Raw genomic sequence first — 12,015 nt, 5'->3', positions numbered from 1 at the left:
GCTGCTCTTGTGTCCTCTCTGTCTCATCACATCTGGTGGCCCCTTCCACGATGAAGGCACAGTGGGTGCTTGGATGGGGTGCTGTGGGGCTGGTGCTTGCAGAAAGCCCTTCCCTCTCCTTTCCCCTCAGCCCCCCATGCCCGCAGCAGGCCCTGTTTTCTGGTCTCCTTGGTGACAATCTCATCGCTCCTCGGCTTCTCTCCAGCACCTGAAAATAGCCACCGAAAGTGGAGATGCCTGCTGCCAGCACTGCTGCCGTGGCCAGGCTGGAGCCAGGCCGCCCCGCTTGGGGCTGGACGCCTACATCTGCAGGCCAGTATCACACACAGTGAGGCAGCCTGGGGGGGACCCTTGTGCCACCCCAGCGCCACTGGCTCATCCCCAGCCCTGAGTCTCCAACCTCATACCTCCTCTTTTTCTCCCTGCCTTTGCTGTAGCTCTCGGAGTAACTCTTTGCTCCTCACACCCCATACAAAGGCATGGGGGTGCTTGCAGCCGCCCCTGCATCTCAGGGGTATTTTGGGAAGCTGTCGGCTGTGATATAGAATCATCTGCCTGGCACCCTTGTGGGGGCCTGTGGCCCTGCTCCCTGCCATGACCAGGGTCCAGCTGTCCACTGGGGTGAGCTTGAGCCACCCTGTCTCTATGGCCAGCCATGGGTCCGCTCGCCCACGGCCTCTCTGGGGCTGGCCCGGCAGCAGGCCAGGGTGATATTTGAACCTTCCTGAAATAGAAATGAAGCTGGGAGCAAGCATGGGTGGGAGGGGGTGGCCCATTGGGGTAAGGAAAGAGGTTTTGGGGCTGGTGACATGAGATCTGGGGGCTGGGAATAGGCTGGATGGCAGCAGGACCCCAGGATGGGCTGTGGCATGGGGACAAAGTGCCCAGCCAAGCTGTCCCAAGCTGTGCTGGCTGCCACTTCACCATCCTGCCGTACATGCAGTGCTGTACCCCTGCTCCTGGTGGGGCCGAGTCCCACTCTGGGTGGTACAGACTTGGTGGGCTGGGGATGGCTTTTCCTCCTCTGGCCATCCATCCATCCATCCCCTGTGTCTCCAGGTGCAGCAGGTGCCGCAGGCTGAGACAGCAGGGTGACGCTGTGGGTGCTGCCTGGTGGCCGTGGCCCCCCCGCATTGATGGGGGCATGGCTGGCATTGCTGAGTGACACCCTATCTGCCAGGCCCCGGCCAGCCGCAAGCCCAGAATAGCAGCGCTGTCCTGCAGTCAGCATGGAGCAACTCTCCAGCCCCGCCGCTCCCCAGGTACCCTCAGGACGGGTGGGGGGCCAGGCTGAGTGGCCCCCACTTGGGACCAGCCACATTGGGTGGGGGGTTGGCGGCATCTTATGGCTGGATCGGTGTGGGGACAATGACACAGGGCACAGTGTGATCCGCCTGCCTGCCCCAGCTGCTGGGGAATGATTGGGGTGGGGGGCATTTGTTTAAGGTCACCTCCCTGCCAGGGCAGCTCTGACCTCCTTAGAGAGTGATCCATGCGGCTTTGTTGCTTTAGGGTGGCATGTAAACATTGGCTCTGCTGCCAGCTCAGCCTGTGCTGCGTGCTGCTTTGTTATGGTAGGGTCTCCTGGGGGACTGGTGGGGGTACGAGGCCAACGGGCCGGTTATGATCGTCTCCCCTCCTGCCTGGGCTGCCCCTTTGTTATTGTAGGGTCTCCCAGCCTGAGGCTGGGCATACCTAGCCCCGTGTGGCAGGTGGGGCTGGCAGGGCTCTCAGCATCAGAGGAAGCTGGAGTGGGATTTACACCTTGGGGACCGGAGGAGGGAAAGGAAGGGCATGGGGTTGCCTCGGCTGGGATAGTGACAGGAGTGCTGTGTGTTCTGGCATCCCACGCCTTGCACCTGGGATTCTCCTGGAGCGGACGACTGTCCCAATGGGGCTTATGCTGGCAAGGAGCAATCTGGGGCTGCACCCTGGGGGAACCAAGCAGTGAGGTGGGGGCAAGGTGGGCTGGCTGCTGCTGACCCCCCCACCTCTGTATGACCCTGCAGATGGTGCTGCTGGATGCTGCTGCCTGCCCTGTGGAGAAAGGTGGGTAGCAGGCAGGGGGAAAAGCAGTGCACAAATAGATAACAGGTGGGGCTGGCTCACTCATGCAATGAGTGCATAAGCCCTTGGCCTGCTTGGGAAGCCCATGTCACCCCACTTGGCTCTGCAGAGTGGGCTCTGGGGGTTCTGCTGGCCCCAGCAGCATCCCCTGGTGTGGTGGCACTGAGAGCCAGCAGCTCAGCTCATTACTGGGGCAGGTGTGCCCACAGGGTTCCCAGAGGCACTGCATCCCAGGGGGGAAGAAAAGGAGGAGGAAAAGCAAAAGGGCTCCAGGCCTGTCAGTTTCACTCTGGGCAATGAGATCCTGGGACTGGAGCCTGACAACAATTTCCAGACCCCTGATGCTGAGGTCTACATGCACTTCATGAGGAGTCACTGCTGCTATGATGCTGTTCCTACTAGCTGCAAGCTCGTTGTCTTTGACACCACGCTGGAGGTGAGACCACAAGGATCACTGGGGACAAATTGAGAGTGGGGGGGTCCTCAGTGTTCTCCTGACCCACTCCCTGCTCTGTTGGCAGATCAAGAAAGCTTTTGTGGCTCTGGTGGCCAACGGGGTGCGGGCAGCTCCGCTGTGGGACAGCAAGGTGCAGAGCTTTGTGGGTGAGTGCCAGGGCAGCAGAAGGACTGCTATGGGATGTGGGCAGAGTGGGCAGCCCCGTGTCTCCACAGGGATGCTCACCATCACTGACTTCATCAACATCCTGCACCGTTACTACCGCTCGCCCCTGGTGAGTGCTCCAGACTGTGAAGGGCACGGTCCTGCACTCAGGGGGATGGGAGGGATGCTGGGGAATGAGGCAGCCCTTAGCCATGCCATCCTGAGTAGGGCATCTCCCTGTCCTCAGGTCCAGATCTACGAAGTGGAGGAGCACAAGATTGAGACATGGAGAGGTAGAAGCTGGGGGTGATGGGGGATGTCTGGGCTGGGGACATCGTACTCAGTCTGGGGGTGGCTCTAGTGTGGGACACCACTTGCAGCTCTCTCCCTTTGCAGAGGTGTACTTGCAGGGCTCCTTCAAGCCACTGGTCTACATCTCCCCGAGCGATAGGTGAGCTCCTGCCCAGGGGGGAGATCTGGCAAGACCCCCAGCCAGGGGTGGGCACCATCTCAGGGCACCGGGGGGCTTCTGGGCACAGCCACATCCCCCCACCCGCAGCCTCTTCGACGCCGTCTACTCCTTGATCAAGCACAAGATCCATCGCCTGCCTGTTATCGAGCCCATCTCAGGCAACGTGCTGCACATCCTCACCCACAAGCGCATCCTCAAGTTCCTCCATATCTTCGTGAGTACGGGATGGAACAGAGATGGATCAGCCCATCACCGCAGGGTGGGGTGTATGCATGATGCGTGCTCACATGCACTGCCCGCTTCAGGGCTCCACCATCCCCAAGCCGCGCTTCCTAAAGAAGACAGTGCAGGAGCTGTGTGTCGGCACCTTCCGTGACGTGGCCGTCGTGCCTGAGAATGCTCCCGTGTATGCTGCCCTGGAGATCTTTGTGGACCGCCGTGTCTCCGCGCTGCCCGTTGTTAATGCTGCTGGTATCTTATAGCTCCTACCCTATGGCAATCCCAACAACCCCTCCTGCCATCCCCTCCTCACCCCGCTGCTCTGTCTCCTTGCAGGCCAAGTGGTTGGGCTCTACTCTAGGTTTGATGTCATTGTGAGTATTGAGTGTGTTTGCGTGGCCGTGGTGGCACGTGGGAGCACATCCCGAGCACCACCATCCCTCTCAGCACCTGGCAGCCCAGAAGACCTACAACAACCTGGACATCAGCGTGCGGGAGGCGCTGCGGCAGCGCACCGTGTGCCTGGAGGGGGTCCTCACCTGCTACCCTCACGAAACCATGGAGGACATCATCGACCGCATCGCCGAGGAGCAGGTGAGCTGCAGGGACACATATCCCTTCCATTCACCCGTGCCATTCCCTGCTCACTGCCCCCCTGTGTTGCTCTGCACCCACAGGTCCATCGCCTGGTTCTGGTGGATGAGAACCGGTACCCGCGGGGCATCGTCTCCCTGTCTGACATTCTCCAGGCCCTGGTGCTCACTCCCGCAGGTATCGATGCTCTTAACTCTTAGCCCACGACGCTCCATCTTTCTCCATTCGCACCCTCCATTTCTCTCCACTTCAGGTAGGCGCTGCCCCTCTGCCACTGCAGACCTGGCCAGGGAGGGGGGTCTGGGAGCACTGGGGGTGCCCAGGTGGTGGCAGTGGGACCAAGGTGATGGTTGTCCCAGGGTCTCAAGGTGGGATGCAGGCTGTGCAGCTCTTAGGGCTGGGTGATGGCTTTGGGGGTGCGATGCACCCCAAGACAAAACCCGTCCTTTTGGCATCGCCTCCTGGCCTTCATGCCCACCTGGTCCCCAGCAGTGCCCCATGCATAAGGTGACAGGGCTGCATTAAGCAGGCATGGGACCTGCACAGCGCCCACACAGGTGGCAGTGCCAGGAGGAGACCATCAGTATGTCCCCATCCAGACCAACCCCATCTCCTTCACCAGGGCTTGCACACGAGCCTGGGATGGAGGTTGTCCCTGTGCTCTGTGTCCCATGGCTGCAGGGCAGGATGCAGTGCCATGCTGCAGGGTGCCCAGCCTGGTGCAGTGCCCGCAGGGGGTTATGGCCTCGCGTGCTCTCTCACCCCGCAGGCATTGACCGACACTCGCTCTGAGGACACCAGGGAAGTGCCACAGGCTCATCCAACGCGGGGCCTCTTGCTTGGGTACCACGGGGCCATGGAAGGAGGCTCGGGGCCCAGGGGCTCTCCATGGGAGGGCTGCCCACCTGCCCCGGTCCTGGGACTCACTCTGAGCCTGGGGCCAACTCCTGCCAACCTCAGGGAGGAACAGAGTGGGGGAAAGAGGGTCCAGGGGGTGCCTCCAGACTGCGGGCACACGGGGATGCTCAGTAGGCACCGCACTACCAGGAGCTGTGCAGCTGGATACAGGGACACCTGCGTGGCCCTGGGGGACCTACAACTTCCCCACCCGCCCCCTCTCCCAGCGACTGCTGTCCCCTCCTGCTGCAAGACTCCAGTGCTTCAGGTCCCACTGGCTGTGCTGGGTGACTGGGAGGAGCGCACGGATCAGCTGCACACACAGGCTTGTCTTTTGTAGGGTCTCCAGGGCTGGAGTGTCCTGGTAGAGGTGCTCACAAGGGGACCCTGTACACTGATAGGGGGGTGGGGAGTATTTATTTATTTGCCAGTCTCTTCAGCCTTGCTGGAATAAAGCAGCCTGCCCTAGGCACCGTGTTGTGGCCTTTCTGGGCACACAGCCTGGCACGGCTCTTTGGGATAGGGCTGGGGATGGGGTGCCCACCTCAGGACAACCAGAGGGATGGGGATGTTGGCTCACTCTGGGGCATGAAGCTCAATGGCTCCACTGGGGCTGAGGTGACCCTTGAGCTCATCCTTCCCCTACTGCTTTGCCCAATGCCCACATCCCCATAACTGCATATCTGGGAAAAAACAGCTGACAGCAAGAGATCCCCTGTGCTCTGCAGTCCCCGTGCTGCCATGAGACATGGTGCCCGCACCCATCCCTGTAGGGTCACCTGGCTCCATCCCTTGGGAGCACACACAAACCCTAAAATCCCACCATTCCACCCCAACACTGTGCTGGCAGCTCAGACCTGCACTGCGAGGAGGGGGGGGAAACTGAGGCACAGAGAAGGGGCTGGGGCCAAGGTCAGTTATTCAGGCAGGACCCCAGGCACAGCTCCACACGCAGTGACACAATCACGGGACGAAGAACACCCAATGGCTGCAAACCCCTCCCTGTGCCCCCACCCCAAAGGACTCCTGGGCATGGGGCAGGATGGGGGCACTCCCAGTAGCATGTGAAAGGCACAGCAATGCCCTGAGCTCAGGGGGCCCCCGGGCGAGCAATGAACTCCAGGTTGATGGGCTTGTCAGCCACCAGGACGATGCGGGACACAGATGTCACCTCCACACCACGGGGGTCCGGCCGCACCTCGAAGGCTTGGATGATCTGTTGGGGCAGACAGAGGGGCAGCAGTGCCTCGGGACACCCCCAGGCCATCCAGCATAGCTCACAGTGAGCTTCTTAGGATGGGAGCCTCACTCACCCTGGCGAGAGCCAGGTGCATCTCCAGCTCAGCGATGCGGCGACCAACACAGGCACGGACCCCGTAGCCAAAAGGGATGGAGCTGAAGGGGTGGTGGGGGGAACCGTGTCCCCGAAGCCAGCGCTGGGGCAAGAAGCGCTCCGGCTCAGGAAAGTAGGTCTCGTCGTGGGACATGGCATAGTGAGCCAGTACAAAGAGGGTCTGTGGGGTGAGAAGGGGTTAATGGCCTTGGATGCAGTGGGGTCCCCCCAGCACAGCCCCCACTCACGTTTTTGGGGAAGTGGTAGTCTCCGATGACGATGTCCTTCTCATAGAAGACCCTGGCGTTGGTGGGCACCACGGGGTACACCCTGGGCCAGGACAGAGAGAGGTGTTGTGGGAGATGGACCCAGTCAAGCCCAAGGCAGGAACCAGGGGGAATATCTCCTGCTGATCAGTGGCTCCACCTCCCTTGCCAGGGAGGAGGTGGGTGGCTGAATGCAGCCCCAAGGGGCTGTAAGCCAGCTCTGCACCCTGGCCAATGCATCCACGTCCCACTCCCTGGATCCACTGCTAAGCCCATGCCCTCATGTAGGGGAACAGGCTGTGTCAATCCAACTCTACTAACCGTAACCCAAAGTGGAACAGCGGCTGTACCTCAGTGTCTCCTTGATAACAGCCCGGAGCATCGGCATCTTGGAGATATCCTCAGCACCAGGAAACCGGTCTGGAGGCACGACAGCTTTCAGCTCCTGATACAGAGTCTCCTGGATGCCCAAGTCCCGGGAGAGGTGGTAAAGGGCCCAGCACAGCGTGTTGGAGGTCTGGGGGTGCAGAGGGAAAACAGGATTGAGAAGCAGTGAGAATGGGGAAACCGAGGCATGGAGCAGACAGGTGGCAGAGGGAGGTACGGGGTCTCCACCGACTGCTTCCCTGCTCGTGCTCCTAGCACTGGGATTTCTGGGTATGCCCCGGTGGCCCTCACCGTGTCCACGCCGGCCAGCAGCAGCTCAGCCACACTGCCATACACCTCGTCCAGGCTGAGGTGGCCGCTGGCCAGCAGGTAGCTCAGGTAGCCCTGAGACACCTCCTTGCCCTTCTCCACATGCCCCTCCAGCTCCTTCATCTTCCGATCGATCAGCCTCTTGCCTGCAGGGATGGACACCCAATGCTGACATAGAGGGTGGTGAACCCCAGATAGCCAAAATCACCGCTCCCCATTTGGGATTACAGGGGTCCAGTCCCATCTCCGTGGCTCACCAAAGGCGAAGATGGTGTCCCAGCTGTCCAGGTAGCGGTCCCAGAAGGGCAGCACCTTGCGGCTCCAGCGGGGCAGGACGGTGGCGAAGATGGAATTCTTGAACATGAGGTTGATGGAGTCGATGAAGTGCTGGGTCTCGGTGGGGACCTGCTGCTTCAGGCACCCAATGCGGGTCTCGAAAAGGATATAGGAGATCCCTGCGGGGAACAGGCGGCATCCAGAGCCCCGCGGGGATGAGGGGAGCGGAGCAGGGCTGAGGCCCCCCTACCTTCTAGGGCGAAGCGGTACAGCAGGTTGGCCACGTCCCCCACCAGCACCCCCGAGGGGCTGCGGCTCCGCTCGTCCCGCAGCCGCACCATCAGGTCAGACACCACCTCACCGATGGCATCCGCGTACAGCACTGCCTCCGAGGGCTTCAGCAGCCGCTTGTTGAGGACCTGCCGCAGGCGGTACCAGCGCTCCCCTTCCCTGCATGGATGGGGCTCAGTGCATCCCCAATCCTTGGGAGCATCCTGCACCACGCCACCCCGATCCCTGGCGATCTGTCCACCCACCGTGGCCACAACCCTCTGCTCGGGGCTGAAGGAGCAAAGGGAGTTCCTATCCACATCCCCACACCACCGTGGGGCCGGACTCACTCAGTGAAGGGTCCGTAGGGCAGGCGTCGTGTGTCCCGGTGCTCCTTCCATAGGGCCATGTCGCTCCGCATCGGGTACTTGCCCTCCTGCCGCAGCAGCTGCTCCAGCACCACCGGGCTCCCAATGTTGATGTTCTGGTAGTGTCCAAAGGTCGACTTCCAGATGGGGCCATAGATGCGCCGGGACATCAGCTGCAATGCACGCACAAGGTGTAGGGTGAGTGGTACATCGGGGCAAGGGGCAGCACTCAGCACAGGGCACAGTCCAGTTCATGGCACAGAGTGGTGCATCCATCGTCCACCCCAGGGTGCGTGGAGAGCCTTGGCAAGACCCAGAGAGGATAGCAGGGGCAGAACCAAGTGCTATGCACAGAGCAGGAAGATGCAGGCCCGTTGTGGTGGCTGTCAGTAGATCCACAGCATCATCCACACTGCCAAGCCCAAGGACAGTCCCCATGCCTTTGAACCCACCGCCGATAAGGGTGGTTAATGATCAGCACTGGGCACAGCGCTGAGGCCACACGAGGCCTTGGGGACACACCATCCAGGGGACATCCATCAGCACTGGTCCTTCTCTGGGCTCAGAGTTCTGCTGTGCTCATACCCCAGCTCTAACCCTAATCTCACACCTGCCAAAGCCATGGCCCTCTCAGAGCACCACTACCCCAGGCACTCTGGGGTCAGCTGAGCACTCCCTTGCCATCCACAGGGACATTTCCAGGGGGTGTGTGACACCTTGCTGGGCACCAAGAGCCCCTCTGGAGCTGAGCTGAGCCTGAGGAGCTGTGAGCACCTTACAGGGAAGCCCCGGTCCCCATTCCCCCTGGCTGCTGGGATGCACGTGGTACAATCTCCCTTGGTGACTGCGTCGCAGCCTGAGCCCAGATTCATCTGGATTCGTCACCACCAGGAGACAGACGTTCCTCGTGCGTGGTGGCAGCAGGAGGGGGAGGGACGGCCACCCCAGTGCTGCAGGCAGCACCCCAAGAAGAGGGGCCTGAGGGTTAGGGCCACCTCAGGAATGGGAGGCTGTGGGTTAGGGTCAAAGTCTCTGCTATTAGGTGATTACAGTCACAACCCAACACAATGCAGGCCTTGTGCAGCAGGGCTGGGAGAAGCTGCTGGGATCCAAGAAAGGCACCTCCGGAGCTGTCTGCGAAGCTGGGCCTCACTTGAAGCCCCATGGAGCAGCAGAGACCCATGCCCTGACCCCTGCTACCCCGTGACAGCCCCTTCCCCAGCAGCAGTTCCTGCTGCTCCGTGGTGCAGGGGGGCTCCATCCTGCACTCCTCCCGTTCTAATCCTGCACTCAGCTCCTGGACGTGGCAGGTTGGAGCTCCTGGCCACCGGAGGGTGGATGCTGCCTGGCTGACGGCCAGCCAAACCCATGGCTTGTTTCAACCGATGTATGAGGAAATGTTCGGAGAACGAAACAAACAGCTCCGCCTGTTCCTATTCTGCCTTCCCAGGCACCACCGGCCCCACGTTTAACCCCAGTGCTACCAGCCTGGGGTGCCAGGACCCTGCACGCAGCCCCCAGACCATCGGGGACTGTTGCCGTGCCCAACTCAGGGACTGGGGGCAGCTGGTGGGGCCGTTGGGTGCCCCTCTCTGTGCATCACCCCAGGGGTTGCAGGGCGCTCCGTCCCCCAGCGCTGCCCACCCCCACGTCCCCGCAGTCACTCAGCGCTCACCCCACGCCGGTCCCCGCACATCTGCCGCAGCATCACTCCCCCTCCCCGCACCCTCTGAGCATCCCCTCGTCTCCACGCCCCCCGGACCCCCCCAGGCACCTGCAGGCGGTGCGTGTGCAGCAGGTAGCCGCGCAGGAAGAGCCAGACGAAAGTCCTGAGCAGCCCCGGCCCCGGCAGCTCCGCCGGTCCCTTCAGCCGCGCCGGCCCCGCCGCCGCCGCCGCCGAACTGCCGGTCCTGCACGGCGGCTCCGGGCTGATCGGCGGCGGCGGGCGGAGGCGCAGGGGCAGCAGCAGCCGCCGAGTCCCGCCGCTCGGGCCCGCCATGCTCCGTCGGCAGCGCACGGGACGGGGCGGTGCGGAGCTGTGCGGGAGGCGGCACCGGGGGCGGTGCGGGGGGCGGCGAGGGGGCGGCACCGGCACTGAGAGCCGGGCAGAGGCAACGCGAACCGAGTGCCGGGTACCGGCTGATGCACGGAGGGTACCGGGTGCGGTGTGTGCCTCATCACCCTCGTGCAGGGTGATGGCTGCCGCTCACCGAGAGCCGAGCGGCAAACACTGAGTGCCGTGCACTGATTGGGGTGGCTGTCCGTCCTGGCCTGCCCTGTCCTTGCCCCTGTCCTAGCTATGGCAATCTCACCCACCGTCCCCTGTTCCCGCCCGGTTCCCATCACCATACTTCACTCTGCTCCTTTTTCTGCCCCATTTTTTTTCCCATCTTTGCCCCTGCCCATCCTTGTCCCTTTTGCTCCCCCCATGGTAGTGCATCTCCTGCAGTAGCCTGGAACCTCTTGTGAACCCCGGAGGGTCCCTTGGGAAGGTCTCCAGGACACAGGAACAGTGACAGGAGTGTTGTTAAGCTGAGGTTGTCCCGAGCATCCATCCCTCCCTCCCTGGGATAGCGTCTGGGAGCAGAGTGAGGGCACAGCCACGCCGCAGGGAAGCCGATGAGGCTGCAAATGGGAGAGCCCGGCATGTCCATTGTGGCTGTGGGCACCTTGCTGGGGGTGGCTTTGGTTTGTCACAGTGATGAGGGAACACGGCACCAGCTCCAGCCCACAGGCAGGGCTGCACTGCAGCGGTGTCCAGGACATGGCCAGCCTGGCACTGCCAGCAGAACCATGGGCCACGGGCAGGGCACTGCTCTGCTCCGGGCTGCTGTGCTTCTGGCTGGAACATCCTGGTGTTAATCATTAACCACCCTTATTGCATGGTTGGTTCAAGGTCCTGGAAGGAGATACTCTGTCCCCAGAACAGCTGGACACTTCGGAGCCCAATGGGTGACTGTGTCCCTGTCCCACCGCGTCCTGGCTGCGGGAACAGGGAATGTCCCAGGCTGGGCTCCAGGATTCTGATGTGCCCCGTGCAGTGACCGGAGATGCTGCGGGCAGGGAGCTGAGTGCATGCCGGCACCGTGAACACAGGACACACAAATGTGAGCTCCTGCCGCCATCTGATGGCTGCTTCCAGCCAGCTCACAACCAGGAAGCCCCCCAGGGCCCCGCCTGTCCCATCCTGCCGGCGTTGCGTTGCCCCTTGCTGAGCAGCGCTTAGCGCCCACCTTTTCTCTTGGGCAATCCCGTATCTCGGGGAGACCCCAGCGCCGGGGTGGGTGCAGAGGACCCCGGCAGCCGCTAGGTTGTGCTCCCGCATCTCCCACCGCCTCGCTCAGCCCCGTTCCCCCTTCCAAGCCGCAGGACCCGGTCCCGCTCCGCGGCTCAAGCCGTGACATCCCGGGTGGCAGCACCTAACGCTGCTCCTCCGCTCACCCCGCTCCCAGCCCGGGGTGCACTGTGAGTCACCAGCGGGCAGCGGTGGCAGCGGGAGGCCCGAGGCCACGGGGATGGCTGCCAGGGCTGCGGGGGAGGCCGTGCGGGAAGGAGAGGGGCTGTGAGTCAGGCCGCCCGGTGGGGACTTCCAAAAGGAAGTGTCTGAGCTGTGACACATCTCCAGCAGGAGAATGTTGTGGGGGTCCTGGGGCACCTCCAGCTGCGGGACAGCTCGCTGGGTGGGGAGGGGCTGCAGGTGTTGTTGCTCTGGAGGGGCTCTGGGAAGGGGCAGGCAAAGCAGAGGCAGGAGAGCCAACCCAGTGCTTGTCCGTGGTGATGGAGCTATGGGACCGCTGCTGTTCTCTGTCCCCATGCAAACATCCCTCACCCCACCCTCCGGTCACTGTGCACTGGGTGCTGCTTGCAACGTGGTGGGTCCTGGCTGCAGCTTCTTTCCGTGACTTGTGCAGTGTCATCTATTGGCTGCGAGCTTTTCCCAGGGCTGCATTCGCTGA

The 12,015-nt window shown here is 62.3% G+C and overlaps 2 protein-coding genes across 7 annotated transcripts; one reads left to right on the top strand and one right to left on the bottom strand.

Moving 5' to 3' along the window:
- The first annotated feature begins 1,012 nt into the window (after nucleotides 1-1,012).
- Nucleotides 1,013-4,889, top strand: PRKAG3 (protein kinase AMP-activated non-catalytic subunit gamma 3). Of its 6 annotated transcripts, none has more exons than XM_085553127.1 (13): nucleotides 1,039-1,262; nucleotides 2,010-2,049; nucleotides 2,277-2,503; nucleotides 2,589-2,670; nucleotides 2,740-2,798; nucleotides 2,916-2,961; nucleotides 3,065-3,119; nucleotides 3,228-3,354; nucleotides 3,446-3,611; nucleotides 3,696-3,733; nucleotides 3,807-3,953; nucleotides 4,037-4,206; nucleotides 4,723-4,859. In XM_085553127.1, the coding sequence occupies exons 1-12, from the start codon at nucleotides 1,230-1,232 to the stop codon at nucleotides 4,151-4,153; spliced, it is 1,137 nt and encodes a 378-aa protein (XP_085409253.1). In that variant the 5' UTR covers nucleotides 1,039-1,229; the 3' UTR covers nucleotides 4,154-4,206; nucleotides 4,723-4,859. The 6 variants fall into 6 exon arrangements, with proteins under 6 accessions (XP_015724694.2, XP_085409251.1, XP_085409250.1 ...); XM_085553126.1 differs by having other exon boundaries at nucleotides 1,042-1,262; nucleotides 2,265-2,503; XM_015869208.3 differs by having other exon boundaries at nucleotides 1,013-1,262; nucleotides 2,265-2,503; nucleotides 2,589-2,798; nucleotides 4,037-4,130; nucleotides 4,723-4,889.
- Nucleotides 4,890-5,248: 359 nt separating this feature from the next.
- Nucleotides 5,249-10,095, bottom strand: CYP27A1 (cytochrome P450 family 27 subfamily A member 1). Its single transcript, XM_015869207.3, has 9 exons — nucleotides 9,834-10,095; nucleotides 8,042-8,232; nucleotides 7,672-7,871; nucleotides 7,403-7,600; nucleotides 7,128-7,291; nucleotides 6,800-6,966; nucleotides 6,432-6,513; nucleotides 6,164-6,364; nucleotides 5,249-6,066 (listed from the first exon to the last, which is right to left on the bottom strand). Exons 1-9 carry the CDS (start codon nucleotides 10,056-10,058, stop codon nucleotides 5,941-5,943), a joined length of 1,554 nt encoding a protein of 517 aa, XP_015724693.1. The 5' UTR covers nucleotides 10,059-10,095; the 3' UTR covers nucleotides 5,249-5,940.
- Nucleotides 10,096-12,015: the final 1,920 nt, after the last annotated feature.

Source organism: Coturnix japonica, chromosome 7 (genome assembly GCF_054131305.1).
Source record: "Coturnix japonica strain WE chromosome 7, WE-NBRP24, whole genome shotgun sequence".
Lineage (NCBI taxonomy): Eukaryota > Metazoa > Chordata > Aves > Galliformes > Phasianidae > Coturnix > Coturnix japonica.
The sequence above is the reverse complement of the archived record's forward strand: the minus strand, read 5'-3'. Positions and strand labels throughout refer to the sequence as shown.